Source organism: Oncorhynchus tshawytscha, linkage group LG03 (genome assembly GCF_018296145.1).
Source record: "Oncorhynchus tshawytscha isolate Ot180627B linkage group LG03, Otsh_v2.0, whole genome shotgun sequence".
Lineage (NCBI taxonomy): Eukaryota > Metazoa > Chordata > Actinopteri > Salmoniformes > Salmonidae > Oncorhynchus > Oncorhynchus tshawytscha.
In genome coordinates, this window is record NC_056431.1 from 55,339,920 (window position 1) to 55,358,452 (window position 18,533).

General features: G+C 41.2%; 1 protein-coding gene across 2 annotated transcripts; it reads right to left on the reverse strand.

Moving 5' to 3' along the window:
• Positions 1 to 1,523: 1,523 nt before the first annotated feature.
• snx4 (sorting nexin 4) lies at positions 1,524 to 18,100 on the reverse strand. Of its 2 annotated transcripts, XM_024407536.2 has the most exons (14): positions 17,906 to 18,087; positions 17,289 to 17,419; positions 14,825 to 14,963; positions 14,484 to 14,633; positions 13,937 to 13,984; positions 13,536 to 13,591; positions 13,076 to 13,148; positions 12,375 to 12,436; positions 10,544 to 10,609; positions 4,695 to 4,784; positions 4,207 to 4,306; positions 3,660 to 3,805; positions 3,342 to 3,456; positions 1,524 to 3,044 (listed from the first exon to the last, which is right to left on the reverse strand). In XM_024407536.2, exons 1-14 carry the CDS (start codon positions 17,993 to 17,995, stop codon positions 2,997 to 2,999), a joined length of 1,314 nt encoding a protein of 437 aa, XP_024263304.1. In that variant the 5' UTR covers positions 17,996 to 18,087; the 3' UTR covers positions 1,524 to 2,996. The 2 variants fall into 2 exon arrangements, with proteins under 2 accessions (XP_024263304.1, XP_024263311.1); XM_024407543.2 differs by lacking the exons at positions 3,660 to 3,805; positions 4,207 to 4,306 and having other exon boundaries at positions 17,906 to 18,100.
• Between the last annotated feature and the right edge of the window lie 433 nt (positions 18,101 to 18,533).

The following is an 18,533-nucleotide window of genomic DNA, read 5'->3' on the forward strand; positions in this document are numbered from 1 at the left end:
TCATCGAATATTGTAAGAGCTTTCATTGTCTGTTTATATGCCCCCTTTATTTATCTTACGGTTCTGACTTGGTGTACAGGGAGAATACTGTGTTCTGAATTCTGTCACTGTACATTTCAAAAGAGCTGAACAAATAGTTATATGGACTACGCCCGTCTAAGCTTTCTCATTAATTCATGTCTTAATCAAAATGACGTATTGCCTCTTATCTGCTCATCGTTCCCTTATGCCATAGTTTGTACATCTCAATTGTCAGTAGAAACCACATTTGTTTAAGCAAGTCAGCCATATCAGCTATGTTTTTTTAAAAAGTCTGTAAATGAGGTTAAATGAACTGTTTTGCTGCCAGACAAGGCTCTAGTCAGGTGTAGCTGTGGTAAGGATTCACTCTATGGTGCTGAAAAGAAAACTCTTTATGTAGGGAGAACATTATACAGTTTGCCCCACCAAGATTTACATGCTAAAATCACCACTGATAGCAACCATTGAAAATAGAAAACTCGGTCCTCGGGACACCAAGGGGTGCACATTTTGTTTTTTTATGTAGGGAGAACACAGCTGGTTTAAATAATCAACTAATCATCAAGCTTTGAATCAGCTGTGTATTGTTAGGGCAAATAACAAAATGTGCGCCACTTGATCCCAAGGACTGAGCTTGGATAACACTGGGGTAGGACCATTACAAAAAAAGATTGCAGTATAACTGCAGTTTAACTTCAGTACGTTTTTTTACTGTAGTAATTTTGCAGTGTAACTACAATTATAGTGAAGTATAACTGCAGTTATCCTGCAATTACAGCGTCCAAAATACCAGTCGACTGCAGTTACTGCACTTTTAATGCAGTTTCAAAACTGCAATCTTGTAAGGGGATGTTTAGCTAGCAACTATAGAACCTCCATCCTAATGACTGGCTTTTGCCCGAACTATATGGTCTGGTGGAAGGATGAAATAAAAATAATTTACAAATTAAAACAATGATATTAATATTTTTTAATATGTTGGCAACCATTTTATAAAAGCAAATCGTAGATAACACCCTCCAAAAGGCTCTTTATTGGCCCTTGGCTTTGCCTCGAACAGCCCTTTGGGAGTTAATTCCCAGGTTCTCATTCCTTATTGCTTAATTAATGCTGTGTGTGAGAGAGGTGGGTGGCAAAGTCAGAGGAAAAACCTGAGGTCAGTTAGGCTGCGTAAACACAAGCAGCCCAATTATGATTGGTCTTTTGAACAATAACACCAGAGCTTTTCACATCAGAGCTTTTTCAGAGTTGATCTCATTGGTCAAAAGACCAACTAGTGAAAAAAGATCAGAATTGGGCTGCCTGTGTAAATGCAGACTAATTCATCGTTGGACTGCACTTTAAAAGCACTCCTCACAGCAGGAAATACAGCATCAACAAATGCGCATAGTGTTCTGCTATAAGCGCAGCTGTATGCTTCTACCTTGTAGTAAAAGTAATAAGGGTTACGGTAGTTTATTTGAAATTATATAAACATTTAAACAAACACACCACACACATGATTTTAAGAGACCTTAAACTAGAATTCTTCCTATTTATTAGTGTATTTTTGGCACAATGATTACAACCTTACAACCGCATAAACAGTGCAATTTCCTGCCAGAGCGCTCTGATCTCATCCCAAATTCACGATTAACATTGCACCTCCTCCCCTAGCCCTTAGAGTGAACAGAGATGCAAGAGGCCAGGGGTTGTGTCCCAAATTGCACCCTTTCCTATTTAGTGCACTAATTTAGACCAGGGCCCTTAGTGCTCTGGTCAAAAGTAATGCACTATATAGAGCATAGGTAGTCATTTTGGCTGCATCCCCAGTACACGCACAACACTACCATAAGTAAATTATCACATCCTGTCTTTCCTGTGTGACCTTCCTGTTCCTTTGGCTAGATTTATCAAAACACTGACCCACCCACTCTTCAGAAATGACAAGCCTGCCATTCATCATAGTGGTTACTTAAGGCCAAGTGCCTGAGTATGTTTTGAATGGCAAAGTACAGTAAGCCATTTAAATAGGAGGGTTACATTCTTAATGTTGTACAAAAACATCTGAAAAGGTTGAACACCTTATTTTAGTATACTGGGACAATGCACTGAGAGGGTAGAAAAGACAAAGGTCAATATACCACCCACAAGTATAAAATTGACAAAAACACAAGTGAATTATGCATGTAAAATAAACGGCAAGCACATTCTTATAGGACTAGTCTAATTGCCTCCTGCCTCCATTGTAAATAATAATTTGTTGTTAATTGACATGCATGGTTAAAGGTTCAATAACAAACAAAAATCTAAACAGTTGTAATCTTATGTAGGGATGCAAAATTCTTGGAACTGTCAATAAATTCTCTGGTTTTCCATTAATCCTGGTTTGAGAATTCCGGATTTCCAGCTTGTTCCCTCCTGATTCTTGGAATCCTCCAGCCCGGATTTTTGGGAAAACCAGGGAATTCATAGAAAATATTCAAGACTAATCTTATGACGTGATTTTGAACATTGTGTAAAAGGCAGAATAGGAAAATTGGATTCAGTCCACATTTCTTGGCATCTCTATAAACAAATTAATATAAGTGCTTGGTGAATAACCTTAAATCAGCATTTCAGCGAAAATACATTTGTATGAAAAAACACATTTGTCAGACAGTCACTGAGAAATAACTGCAATTGCAAGTCGATCAAATCAAGGCAGCTAGCAATCGGACATGATAAAGATATAGAAAAATTATTATTAATTTGTTTGTTCTTGAGCATACATGATCAATGTTGCCATAAGGATCATAGGGACTGTGTCCAGGAATCTGTCCCAAAAAGCACCCTGTTCCCTATATAGTGAACAGACCCCACAGGGCTCTGGTCAAAAGTAGCACACTATTTAGGGAATACAGTGCAATTTGGGATGCAACCCCAGGAGGAGTCCCCTGAAAAGAAGCATGGTCTGTTTTGCTGTTTGTTTGGAGGGCCTGTTTCGGCCCTGAAGATCACATCTTGTTGAAACACTCCTTTGCGTTGGTCCACACTTGTATTCCCTGAGAGAGAGAGACAGAGAGAGAGAGAGAGAATGTTTCACTTTTGTTTATTATCCATTTCACTTGCTTTGGCAATGTAAACATACGTTTCCCAAGCCAATAAATCCATTTGAATTAAAATTGAGAAAGAGGGACAGAAAGAAAGAGCAAAACAGGAATTTAACAGAGGAATTTGTATTATGCAGCACAGTAATACAGTATTTTACAATATATTTGGTATTGATAAAAGAACACAAAATATACAAATTTACAGGCAGAATACTCAATACATTTTAAGTATCTGTGGGGACGTGTCACCTTTTTACACCTGCTGATCTGCATGATTGCATAGCTAATTAGGGCCTCCTTCAGGTCCCGGTCCTTTTGGTCTTTAAAGTGCTCAATGTCTATCCAGGCAGTCTTCACAAACTCACTGCGGAGAGAGAAAGACTGGCTTTATAACCTTCTCAGATCCTTAAAACTAAAAACAAAAATGGTCAGCTGGTCAACCTCCAAAGCAGCTGATTAAAGCAGCAAATAAAGTGATTCAATTATAACATGGTGGACAATCAAAGGAGCCATAGAGAGAGCGAGAGAGACAGAGGGTTAGAGACAGAAATTATGTTGGTTTCTCACTCGCTCTCGGTGTTCTTCTCTTTCACAGCCTCCTCTCCCTCCTCTATCTGCTGTTCTAACACTTGTAACTTAGCCTCCCTCTGCTCTGCAGTCTCCTGGCCAAACAGCTTACTGGTCATCCCCTTCAGTGAGAACGTCCGCACAGTCTGAACACAGGGAAGGAAAGCTCAACATTCCATCTGGTCATTCTTTAAGGTTTGGATAAGCTTCACAGCAACTTTAGACTAAATTGATTTTATTTATGTGCTTGCTATCTATTGCCTCATTATTTGCTGAGGAGCTCCATGTGTCTCTTTAGAAACTGAGGCTATGTCCAAAATGGCACTCTATGCCCCTAAATCAAATCAAACTTTATTTGCCACATGCGCCGAATACAACAAGTGTAGACTTTACTGTGAAATACTTACTTACAAGCCCTTAATCAAAAGTGCAGTTCAGGGCCATACAGGCCCTCATTGAAAGTAGTGCACTATATAGGGAGCCATTTGGCATGCAACCTGGTTCTTCCTAGCTGTGGAGATGGCTTGAACCTTGTGTGATGACTCACCCCTGTGACCAGCTCCTCCTTCTGCTGTTTCTTAGAGGCTAAGTCCTGTGCAGCCATCTCCAGCTCAAACTGTGTCAACTCATGCTTCCTGCACACTGCCCTGCAGAAACAGAGGCCTTTGCTGATCATCATGGTTGCTACTGGATGTACTGATGCCTAGCTGCTCATCATGGTTGCTACTGTACTATGTAGATGTATGATCATTCTGCACCATACAGTGTCATGAGGGCTGTTCAATAGATTCAATGAGGGGGCTCAGTGAGTTGGAATTCAGTATGCCATTGGCAAAGGTCAACAGTGGTCCACACACGTCTTTGGCAAGTTGACGTGAGGATGTGAAGCTACCTCCATAACAAGCACAACCCAGAACACAATGACTAGTGATTTGGCATAATGATCTTTCTGTATCTTGGTTGACAATAGGGTTTATAAGGTGATATTTACTTGGCCTACAGCAGCAGTCCTGGTGTTCAGTAGGTATACTGTACCTTAGTGCCTCAGTATAGAATAGGTACTCCTTCAGCTGATCAGCATAGTGCTCCTCTTCCTCCAGAATATCATCTACAGAAGCAGCATACCTGTAGACAAGAGGGGAGTCCATATGGATACATTTGCTTTACTTGATCACACCATTAAACAGAAGGATGGGGAAACTACATCAGCTCACTAAAGTAAGACTGAAGCATCATACCTGCAGGCAAGAGATGGGAGTATGAATACATTTCCTTTAATCCATCACACCCTGTACAGATGGACAAGGAATCATGAATACCATGCAGCAAGGACACCCAAAATACATCCATTCCAGTCAGTAGCTAGGTTTCCATCCAATTGGCAACAGATTTTCATGCGAATAGTAAAAAAATAATCAGCATACGTTTCCATCAAATTGACTTGTTGCGGATAAAAGGCCGCGTGTGATGATGTAGTGCACATATAAACTTTTGCAGTTAAATTCTGTACCGAATAAAAAATACAAGTTAAATGGGTTTCTATCGCATTTTCAATACTGATGGTTTTCTCACAACAAATGATGCATTATAAAGTGCATTCGGAAAGTATTCAGACCCCTTGACGTTTCCCACATTTTGTTACAGCCTTATTCTAAAATGGATCAAAATGTTTTTTTTAATCAATCTTCACACAATTCCCATAATGCCAAGTTAATAACAGGTTTTTAGAAATGTTTGTACATTTTTACAAATAAAAAACCTAAATCACTTTTACATAATTATTCAGACCCTTTACTCTACTTTGTTGAAGCACATTTGGCAGCGATTACAGCCTCGAGTCTTCTTGGGTATGACGCTACAAGCTTGGCACACCTGTATTTGGAGAGTTTCTCCCATTCTTCTCTGCAGATCCTCAAGCTCTGACAGGTTGGATGGGAACTGTTGCTGCACAGCTATTTTCAGGTCTCTCCAGAGAAGTTCGATTGGGGTTCTGGCTGGGCCACTCAAGGACATTCAGAGACTTGTCCCGAAGCCACTCCTGTGTTGTCTTGACTGTGTGCTTAATGTCAATGTCCTGTTGGAAGGTGAACCTTCACCCCAGTCTGTGGTCCTGAGTGCTCTGGAGCAGGTTTTCATCAAGGATCTCTCTGTACTTTGCCTCCATCCTGACTAGTCTCCCAGTCCCTGCCACTGAAAAACATCCCCACAGCATGATGCTGCCTCCACCATGCTTCACCATGGGGATGATGGCAGGTTTCCTCCAGATGTGACGCTTGGAATTCAGGCCAAAGAGTTCAATCTTGGTTTCATCAGACCAGAATCTTTTTTCTCATGGTCTGAGTCCTTTAGGTGCCCTTTGGCAAACTCCAAGCGGGCTGTCATGTGCCGTTTACTGAGGAGTGCCTTCCATCTGGCCACTCTACCACAAAGGCCTGATTGGTGGAGTGCTGCAATGATGGTTGTCATTCTGGAAGGTTCTCCCATCGCTACAGAAGAACTCTAGTGCTCTGTCAGAGTGACCATCGGGTTCTTGGTCAACTCCCTGACCAAGGCCCTTCTCCCCCGATTGCTCAGTTTGGCCGGGTGGCCAGTTCTAGGAAGAGTCTTGGTGGTTACAAACGTCCTCCATTTAAGAATGGTGGAGCCTACTGTGTTCTTGTGGACCTTCAATGCTGCAGAAATTATCTGGTACCCGTCACCAGATCTGTGCCTCGACACAATCCTGTCTCTGAGCTCTACGGACAATTCCTTCGACCTCATGGCTTGGTTTTTGCTCTGACATGCACTGTCAACTGTGGGACCTTATATACACAGGTGTGTGCCTTTCCAAATCATGTCCAATCAATGTAATTTACCACAGGTGGACTCCAATGAAGTTGTAGAAACATCAAGGATGATCAATGGAAACAGGATGCACCTGAGCTCAATTTCAAGTTTCGTAGCAAAGGGTCTGAATACTTAAATAAGATATGTTTTTTATACATTTACTAAAATTTCTAAAAACCTGTTTTCACTTTGTCATTATGGGGTATTGTGTGTAGTTTGAGGAATGTATTTTTATACATTTTAGAATAAGGCTGTAATGTAACAAAATGTGGAAAAAGCCAAGGGGTCTGAATAGTTTCCGAAGGCACTGTATAGCAAATATGCCCACTCTGGTCTTGGCACGTGCACTCTTGCCAACAGCTCCTAGATACAGTGTGAGTAGGCTACCTACATGATGACATTATTATAGATGAGTGAGATCATTTTTGTTTGTCAAATGGCAGCTAAGCATCGGTCATCATGTCACCAGAATAAGACCATCGATAGTTATTGGAAAGGAGCATCAAGCTCATCACCGTGCACTTTCACCACCCTGTGAAGTTCATCATCATTTATTTAATCTGTAGCCTAATAAACTGCATGCTTTTCCAAGTCATAGTGGGAGGACAACAACAAATCGCATGACTCCAAATTTACATTGATATGATGGTTATTATTTCAATATTTTCATAAATTTCCTGCACTTTTGTTTTTATTTCCACTGTGCCATGCAGGGCTGCATGACATGGGCAAAACATCTATGCCTAGCTACTTGGTTAACTGTTGGAATCATAGAAATAGAATGATTATTGAATAGAATGATTAAATATAGTGGGCAGCACCTTGAATACATTGTTGTTTGACGTGACAAAAGATGAATAAGCCAGGGAGAAATTATTGACAGGGGAACCAAAGTGTTGATCAGTGTTTTCAGATGACCCTAATTAGATGTTACATGACATGTTTTCCTACCTTATGTAGCTAGCTAACATATTCATGCTTTGCCTCTAGACGGATTAACGAACCGCCACAAACAATGCACATGATTCAATGAGGCAGAAGTCTGTGTGTTGTGATTCTGGGTGGACAGATGGCTAGCAACAATTACAAGAAACTGCCATGGGGGAATCGTAAGTGGCTTGTTTCATCTTATTATTGATACCATGGCTTGTTTTGAGGTGTTTTGACTGTCATGTCTATGCTAATATGGCAAAAAACAATTCACTAGATATCTAACCAACCAACAAATGTAATAATGTATTTGACAGACATGTATTTTCCTGGTGCAAAGGTATATATGTATTCAATAAACATTAGACACGAAATATAGTTTACATGTTGTCAACAATCTAAGCCAACCCCGTTTATTTTGCCCCTTGCTGAACAACCAACCTGTCTATTTCTCTCTGATTTAGAAGATACCGTTGCACAAACATGCTTTTCTAGGCCTACACCAGCACTGGCACCAGACTGTATTAGATAACTATGTTTGCTCTGACTCTTAGTACATTTATCAAGCTAGCTAGCCAGATTGCCAGAAGATACCGACCCTACTGTTACACTTGTTTCCACTGAGCTGCACTGGGGTCGGAACAAAATCATGGTTACAGTAAGACACCATGGAATCAGCGCGAGATATGGGTCAGTAAACATACCTCAATGCAGGGATGGGATATGCCACTCTACTCCAAATTTGACCTTACTACACAAGAAGATTCAAATATTGCTAGTTCTACCAGAAAAAACTGCCCTTTTCTTCCTCATGCTAGATATCAGTAGCCATACAGCCATTATGGAATGGGACGTCACGTTGAACAACAAAGGAGCAGATTGGCTGACACTGTCATTCCAAAATGGCTGCGGTGGCTACTGCTAGCTAGCATGATGACGAATAGGCCCGTTTTCTGGGAAATCTAGCAGTACTTCAATCTTCTCAATATATCAGTGTGGTTAAAAGTTACATTTGGAGTAGAGTGGCATATCCCATCGCTGCATTGAGGTACGTTTTCCAGCCCATATCTCACCGTAATTGTAGGGTTGGTATCGTCTAGAAAGCTAGCCATATAACTAGCGATTAACTTGCTAAGAAAAGACAAACTAGCAGACAATAGTTTGCAGACAGTAAGATACAAACTAATAGTGTAATTATAAAACGCTTGTGGAAAGCAGCATGTCACCAACATTTTGTTGCATCCATCTGACCATGTATAGACTGCAAAGTGAACAGCAAGAAAGTACTTGTGACTCCGTAGTCGAGCATCTGCTCTCTCCTTGAGTGACGGGGGCAGGGCTTGGTGTGGGAAGGGGCATGCAGCCGTTCTCATTCAGTGCATGCAATAGGAGGTGAGGGAGAAAGACGACTCAAGTAGAAAATAGAGTAAACTCTAAAACGGACATTACACGTGCCAAAATTGTGTATCACATTTAACAAATCAAACATTGAAATATCTTTACAGAAGGTAAAGTAAAAACCCAAACCGGTCTGTGCATCAATACCGGTGAATATAGTAAATTATAATATAATATATAATCTGGGTGGTTAAAACCCTGAATGCTGATTGGCTGACAGACGTGATATATCAGACCATATACCACAGGTATGACAAAACATTTATTTTTACTGCTCTAATTACGTTGGTGACCAGTTTATAATAGTAATAAGGCACCTCTGGGCTTTGTGGTATATGGCCAATATACCACGGCTAAGGGCTGTATCCAGGCACTACGCTTTGTGTTGTGTATATTGGCCATATACTACAAAGACTCATGCCTTATTGCTTAAATACGGTATACCGCCCAGCCCTACCTGCAGCAAAGAGGAAGAGGAATCTACAAGAATACATCTGCTATATTTCATTACACCCTCTCAGAAGTGAGACTCAAATATCACAGTTTTATAGCTCTGACAGACACCTGACAATGGGTGAGACTGGCTGAGAAATATGATCTGTCTTCACTATGACCATTAACAGAGGCTTAAAAGCTAGGTTGTATATGTCCCAAGTGGCACCCTATTCCTTATTAAGTACACTACCTTTGACCAGAGCCCTATTGGTCCTGGTCAAAAGTAATGCACTAAATAGAGAATAGGGTGCCATTTGGGAATCAACCGTTGACAGAAATGCTGCCTTTCGTTGGTACGCCTCAGCTGTCCCAGCGCTGTGACCCCTGACCTCTAGAGTTGAGCCTTGCAATCTGGAACCCATCAGTGACAGGGTAAGGGCTAATCATGTTACCACACCAAGGTGTGTGTGTGTGTGTGTGTGTGTGTGTGTGTGTGTGTCCAAGGACAGGGCCAAGAACACTTGTGATACTTAAAGAGAACTATACACAGTACCCAAGTTGAAATTAAAAGCCTCTGGCTAGGTGCCAGCCAGTTCTCAGCTGGAACCCAGAACCTTCACAACACAAGTCTCCCCATTCCCCATGGTCGACTACCTGCTACACCAGACCTTGTGCTTGAAACCTGAACTGCTTTCAAATCAAACACGGCAAATGTGTTGTATAGCTTAACTAGGGGAAACCATGTACTATGTAGAGCATTGCTGGGGTGAAGGGGGGTTGTGCAACACATCACTATATCAGCTCCTTCAATGAGCCTGTATGAGGTCTCAGAGGCTAACGAGAGAGACTGGCTTGCGTATGAAATGGCGCCCTATTCACCATATAGGGAACTACCTTTGACCAGGGTACATAGAGAGTCGGGTGCCATTTCAGATGCATCTGCTGACAGGGAGAGAAACTGATGTTGGGGCGGCAGGTAGCCTACTGGTTAGAGCGTTGGACCAGTAACCGAAACGTTGCTGGATCGAATCCCCGAGCTGACAAGGTAAAAATCTGTCGTTCTGCCCCTGAACAAGGCAGTTAACCCACTGTTCCTCGGTAGGTTGACATTGTAAATAAGAATTTGATCTTAACTGCCTTTTCCAGTTAAATAAAGGTTAAATTCTTTTATGTCCAAGGGATAGGAGAGGAGGAAAATACTTGCAATACAATCCTGATGTAATACAATAAAGTTGTTATGGATTTATATGGGAGATTATTGTGTGGTTACATGTCATTAAAAAACAAACACTTACGCATCCATGTGATGACCAGCACTTTGTAGTCCATCTCCCATCTCTTTCTCTATGGCACTCCACTCACTGTCCAACAAGCACAGAGCAGATATTTCACATGAAACAAATATACAGTGCCTTGCGAAAGTATTCGGCCCCCTTGAACTTTGCAACCTTTTGCCACATTTCAGGCTTCAAACATAAAGATATAAAACTGTATTTTTTTGTGAAGAATCAACAACAAGTGGGACACAATCATGAAGTGGAACGACATTTATTGGATATTTCAAACTTTTTTAACAAATCAAAAACTGAAAAATTGGGCGTGCAAAATTATTCAGCCCCCTTAAGTTAATACTTTGTAGCGCCACCTTTTGCTGCGATTACAGCTGTAAGTCGCTTGGGGTATGTCTCTCTCAGTTTTGCACATCGAGAGACGGGAAAAAATTTCAATTCCTCCTTGCAAAACAGCTCGAGCTCAGTGAGGTTGGATGGAGAGCATTTGTGAACAGCAGTTTTCAGTTCTTTCCACAGATTCTCGATTGGATTCAGGTCTGGACTTTGACTTGGCCATTCTAACACCTGGATATGTTTATTTTAGAACCATTCCATTGTAGATTTTGCTTTATGTTTTGGATCATTGTCTTGTTGGAAGACAAATCTCCGTCCCAGTCTCAGGTCTTTGGCAGACTCCATCAATTTTTCTTCCAGAATGGTCCTGTATTTGGCTCCATCCATCTTCCCATCAATTTTAACCATCTTCCCTGTCCCTGCTGAAGAAAAGCAGGCCCAAACCATGATGCTGCCACCACCATGTTTGACAGTGGGGATGGTGTGTTCAGGGTGATGAGCTGTGTTGCTTTTACGCCAAACATAACATTTTGCATTGTTGCCAAAAAGTTCAATTTTGGTTTCATCTGACCAGAGCACCTTCTTCCACATGTTTGGTGTGTCTCCCAGGTGGCTTGTGGCAAACTTTAAACTACACTTTTTATGGATATCTTTAAGAAATGGCTTTCTTCTTGCCACTCTTCCATAAAGGCCAGATTTGTGCAATATACGACTGATTGTTGTCCTATGGACAGAGTCTCCCACCTCAGCTGTAGATCTCTGCAGTTCATCCAGAGTGATCATGGGTCTCTTGGCTGCATCTCTGATCAGTCTTCTCCTTGTATGAGCTGAAAGTTTAGAGGGACGGCCAGGTCTTGGTAGATTTGCAGTGGTCTGATACTCCTTCCATTTCAATATTATCACGTGCACAGTGCTCCTTGGGATGTTTAAAGCTTGGGAAATCTTTTTGTATCCAAATCCGGCTTTAAACTCCTTCACAACAGTATCTCGGACCTGCCTGGTGTGTTCCTTGTTCTTCATGATGCTCTCTGCGCTTTTAACGGACCTCTGAGACTATCACAGTGCAGGTGCATTTATACGGAGACTTGATTACACACAGGTGGATTGTATTTATCATCATTAGTCATTTAGGTCAACATTGGATCATTCAGAGATCCTCACTGAACTTCTGGAGAGAGTTTGCTGCACTGAAAGTAAAGGGGCTGAATAATTTTGCACGCCCAATTTTTCAGTTTTTGATTTGTTAAAAAAGTTTGAAATATCCAATAAATGTCGTTCCACTTCATGATTGTGTCCCACCTGTTGTTGATTCTTCACAAAAAAAATACAGTTTTATATCTTTATGTTTGAAGCCTGAAATGTGGCAAAAGGTCGCAAAGTTCAAGGGGGCCGAATACTTTCGCAAGGCACTGTATATTTGACACTAATTAAGTCATTACATTGTTCATAGTGCAGCAGCAATACACTTCACCCTTTCTTCCAAACAGAGCACTTGTCTTACCTGAAGACTCGTCCATAGTTTCCATGCACTTTGTACACCCCATACAGTCGATCTGCTACCCTCTGGAGAAAGATTTTGCACAGTTTCTTTGATTCCGCTGCTTCTATTTTTATGTTCTATGTTCTGTGTATTTCTGTACTGTGTAGGGAATAGGGTGTCGTATTGGGACGCAACATAAGTTGTTTGTTACAGCTGTCAGTGTGCTAGTGTTGTCAGTCTAGTAAGTGTGAATATGCTGAGTGTGGCCAGCCTGTGTGTTACAGCCAGCTGTATGTCTAGTCCTAGTCTAGTCATGAAGCTGTGTGTTACAGCTGCAGCAAATCCACTTTTATCAGACAAGACCAGCTGTGTGTTTTATCCTTCTAATGTATGTCAACTTCCAAGCCTGCTCAGGTGTGTATGAAATGGCTCCCTACCCACTGTATGTCTAGTCTAGTCAGTAAAATGCATGTTACAGCTGACAGTATGGGAGTATAGTTAACAAACCTGGGTTCAAATACGATTTGAAATCATTTCAAATACTTTATCTTCGCTTGATTTAGCTTGCCTGGCTCAATGGAACCATATAATAGTTCCAAAACTGGCAGGCTAGGCCAAACACTCAAAGTTTTTTGAAAGATTTCAAATAGTATTTGACTCAGGTCTGGTAGTCAGTCTAGTCAGTAAGATGTGTGAATATGCTGACAGCTCCCTGTACTCACTGCCCGTACTCTCAGCAGCTGGGAGACTACAGCCTGTAGCTCGTCGCTGTAGTGTTTCAGCTCTGTAAACCGTCTGCAGACGCCAGGGTCAGAGAAGAGCAAGAATTCACCCAATCACTACTTAAATCAACACTTTCTTTCCAGCAAGACAGATAAACAAGACAAGAGTCAATGTTCGAACTTACATTGACCTGATCCAACTCTACTTCCCACACAGTCCCAGAACCAAGTATGGAAGTACATCAAATACAGAGCAAAGGGATGAATAGTAGAGACAGACACATTAAATTAAGTTACAACACATGAAGATGGAAGTGTATGGTTGGCTTCACACAAAAGAAAACAGTGACAAGAAAACAGTGAATCTGCCCCAAAAGTGTACTACTTTCGACCAGAGTCCAGTGCACTATATACAGTAGGGTTAGGGTGCTATTTGGGACAGATATTTTATATGGCCTACTTGTCTGGATTCTTCACCCTGAATGCTGCATTCATAGCTTTCAACCTGGAATCAGCCTGTTAAAAAAACAGACCAATAAATTAGAAACACATTCATTCCCCCACAGTTTTGTTAGATCAGAGGTTGTTATTGAGGACCTGCATCATTTTAGACAACACTTTACCTTTGAGACCGAAAACATTTCAGAATAAATATTACAATTAAGAGTTGTTTAAAAGAAATCAGAAGTCCTAAATATACATATGCATTTGTTTACACAGATTACAAACTTTACAAACTTCTACTTTATTGCACTGCTGTAGTTTGCAAAGTCTGATGAGGATTGAGTAAGGTACATCTTATCTAAGAGAGTTGACATGACAACGCAACCATGATGAGATCATTAAGTGCTGATGGAGAACCTTTGCTTGAAATCCTGTCTCGTACACCATTTCCTTCCATCCTTTTTCCTGTGGGACAGAGAGAGGATGCCGTGTGACTTTGACAAAGACCATCAGAGATAGGAGAGCCTGATGCATGGGGGCACTGGGGGTACACTGTCACAGTATCAACTCAAAAGGGCAAAGGTGATCCTTTCAACTACAGCAACACTCACACAACTCTTGTCAGTAAAGAGTTAAGCTGTAGGTCTACTTCACAAGACATTATTTCCACAACACTTCTCAGTGCTACAAAGAAACTGAGTAAGGAAATGGTCCTTGTCTGTGATATCTCTTTTCTGTCAAGGGTATATCCTGTCAAAACCTATGAACAGCACAATTGACTAGCTACTGGTACTGTTGTAGTCTTGAGAGGGAGGAATGTAGGTTTTGCTAACAATTGTTGGATCACTATGGTCCTTGTCACACATAACAAGGGAGTTGGCAAGACAGCACAAACAGATTGGAATCACACTGGATTCACCCAGTTATGGTGTATAGCAGCTTGGCTACAAAGAAGCTAACTAACCTCAGTGAGGAAGATGTAGAAGATCTTGTCATTGCAGAGAACTGGGTGGGAGGCTAATCGGAGCAGGAAGTTCTCCAGTCCAACCCTCCTTCTCTCCACAAAGTCTGGGTCCATGTTGTCCGCTGACAGCTTGTGCCACACAATCTCTGCCTGTGAGAAACAGACAAAGAATTACTATTATGTTGATAAGGAGATGGAACACCATTGTCTTTACTAAGTTAAAACTGGATGCAGTACAGAGCATTATGGGTACTGTAGTTAAGTACATCATTCTACAAATATCACCTCCTAAACTATACTGCATTAATTTATTCCAAGGCATCCTCCTTGTTCTCACATACCCTCTTCTCGGGTAACGGGGCAACAACGACAAAGGGATAAGTGACCAACAAGTAGTTTCTGAGTAGCTCAAACTCGCTGTATCTCCTCCATAAGGAGTCTGGGGCTGGGATTATACCTTCTGTCACAGCATCAACCGGCCTGTCAGAAGAAAGGAAAGGACTGAAGTCATACAACTGCACTTAAATAAGAGTACCAAGTAAATATTTGATACATCTTTTAAAGGGACAAAGTACAGTACTATCCACAATTCTATGAACTCCAATGCTAAAACTTACAGTACCAGTCAAAAGTTTGGACACACCTCAAGGGTCTCAAGGGCTTCAAGGGTTTTTCTTTATTTTTTACTATTTTCTACATTGTAGAATAATAGTGAAGACATCAACATTATGAAATACCACATATGGAATCATATAGTAACCAAAGAAAAATGTAAACAAATCCAAATATATTTGAGATTCTTCAAAGTAGCCACCCTTTGCCTTGATGATAGCTTTGCACACTCTTGGCATTCTCTCAACCAGCTTCACCTGGAATGCTTTCCAACAGTCTTGAAAGAGTTCCCACATTTGCTGAGCACTTGTTGGCTGCTTTTCATTCACTCTGTGGTCCAACTCATCCCAAACCATCTCAATTGGGTTGAGATCGGGTGATTGTGGAGGCCAGGTCAACGGATGCAGCCCTCCATCACTCTCCTTCTCTGTCAAATAGCCCTTACACGGCCTGGAGGTGTGTTGGGTCATTGTCCGGTTGAAAAACAAATGATAGTCCCACTAAGCGCAAACCAGGTGGGATGGCGAGTTGTTGTTGTGGTAGCCATGCTGGTCAAGTGTGCCTTGAATTCCAAATAAATCACAGACAGTGTCACCAGCAAAGCACCCCAACACCATCACACCTCCTCTTCCATGCTTCAAGGTGTGAACCACACATGCGGAGGTCATCCGTTCACCTACTCTGCATCTCACAAAGATGCGGCGGTTGGTACCATCAGACCAAAGAACATATTTCCACCGGTCTAATGTCCATTGCTCGTGTTTCTTGGCCCAAGCAAGTCTCTTCTTATTATTGGTGTCCTTTAGTAGTGGTTTCTTTGCAGCAATTTGACCATGAAGGCCTGATTCATGCAGTCTCCTCTAAACAGTTGATGTTGAGATGTGTCTGTTACTTGAACTCTGTGAATTTATTTATTTGGTCTTGAATTTCTGAGACTGATAACGAACTTATCCTCTGCTGCAAAGGTAACTCTGGATCTTCCCTTCCTGTGGCGGTCCTCATAAGAGCCAGTTTCGTCATAGCGCTTGATGGTTTTTGCGACTGCACTTGAAGAAACATTCAAAGTTCTTGACATTTTCAGATTGACTGACCTTCATGCCTTAAAGTAATGATGGACTGTCATTTGTCTTTGCTTATTTGAGCTGTTCTTGCCATAATATGGACTTGGTCTTTTACCAAATATGGGCTATCTTCTGTATACCACCCCAACCTTGTCACAACACAACTGCTTGGCTTAAATGCATTAAGAAGGAAAGAAATTCCACAAATGAACTTTTAACAAGGCACACCTGTTAATTGAAATCCATTCCAGGTGACTACTACCAGAAAAACCTTGCAATGAGTTGGTGTGTCCAAACCTTTGACTGTATATATAAAGCAAGAGGAGAGCGAGAGACTACTGACAGAGAGAACGGCAGAGAAAGATAGAAGATAGAGAGAGACTTTATAAATATGACGTGGATTCTATGGAGGAAATGAGAACCCATAATGGTCTGTCTCCACTAATAATCCAAACTGGGACCACAAAGCAGAGAGAGGAGAGGATAACAAGAAAGAAAGAGATGAGCAGAGAAGCAGGAAGAGGAAGGAGAGAAGGCAAAGGAGAGGAGGACTCCATCAGTGGCTGGGGGGCATTCTCCAGCCTAACTGCACTGAGGGCCCGGTTACACCACACTCCCCTCTCAATGGCCAACTGGTGAACAAAGGCCCAGTGTGTGTGTGCACGCGGGCATGTGTGTGCATGAGGAATAGCAAGCATGTCCTGCTCCAAGCAGAATAAAAACACATGGTTATTTTTAAAGACTTGGACAACAAAAAAATACTACTCTCTGTGGCTGAAAGAGAGTAACCGGACATGAAACCAGTTAATAGTATAGCTAGCTAAAAGTAAGTAAGAAAGCTGGTGTGATGTGCAGTTTGTGACAAACAAAACCTTTAGATCACATGTTCACAATGAAGTGAGTGTACCCAAGTCACTTTTCTAAAACAGTCAGATGTTAGAATCATTATCGTTAAGGTCAGACCCCCTGTAATAACTGGGATGTGTGTAATTATGTGCAGGTGCAAGGAGGTGGAGGTGTGATTGTGGAAGAAGCTGTTCATGGTGGTGTCACAAAATAGTTGCGCTGGAAGATGTAGGCTATAACAATCATCATTCACACAGATGATTCAGAGCTGATGAGACATATTTACCGTGTCTCAATTAGGTAAACAGTGTATATCTCCTGCATGTTGACTGTATTCTTCCCAGTCCTTTTCTCTGCCTCTCCAACGCTGATCTCCATCTTTCTTAGAAGACTAGTCCATTTCTCAATCTCGACCATCTAGAAGAGGATATTTCACAAGTCATAACATGGTAACAATACCATAATGAAGTATAATTTGATGTTGTTTACATGCAATATGGGGCATCAATATTGGTAGCTAAAGCTGATCCCAGATTAAAATAAGTACTGTATCGTTAGCGAAGTCCTTTAACTTTGTATCAGAACAAAGTTGTGTGCTAGCAAGCTAGCTCCTGGTAAAATGATCAAGCAAACCATGTTAAGAAGAACAATCTAGCTAACTTTCTTCTGCGTCGACATTACAATGATTTAACTTTTAGCTGTCTTTTTCTGCACAGCCTGCTAGCTGCTGTTGACTCGATGACAGTAGGGCTCTCTCGCGAAACTTCGTGGATTGATAAGGCCTGCAGTACTACTGTCTGTAGCTAGAAAACCCAATTAATTCAACAGGCTCAATAAGTATCAAAATCCAAATTCCTCACTTTTTATTTATTTTTTACAATAAGAATAGGTTTGAAGCTATACCGTGTTTTTAATGTTGTTCTCGAGTTCTGCCGATGTGAGGTCGGTGTTCCCGATCACCGCTATTTCCTCGGATCCCGAGTCTGCCATCATCTCTTCCTGAGTTTTTCCTTGTTAGCAATGTAGCAGACAGGCAGAAACTCGCATGCGCACTTTAACCCTTTTCTTTTCCCAACCTCAACTCACCTGAGTGTCATGAGAAAGATCAGCTGCTCTCTGCCCTGTGTACATAGTCAAATATACCGTTAGGTAAGGATACTGACAATAATAGCAGTAATGCCAATATTCGACAACAACCAAAATATAATCACACAAACATTGTGTAATAACTGTTTATTACATAGTTATAAACTATTTATAAACTCAAACCCCTTTAGTGTAGGTGTTACAAAAATAACTATGATGCATTATAACGCACAGTGAAAGTGTAAAATAGGCTGTTATTGCTAGCTCAAAGTGAATGGAATAAAATACATTTTTCCTGGAAGAAATTTCGGTTGTGGCATGCAATAAGATAATAAATACACAATAAACCACACACAGCACAACTCACACTTGGCAGATATAAATAGGCCTACTAGGCTATAGCCTACAATTGGAGACAATTAGACCTTCCATTTTCACAAATGCT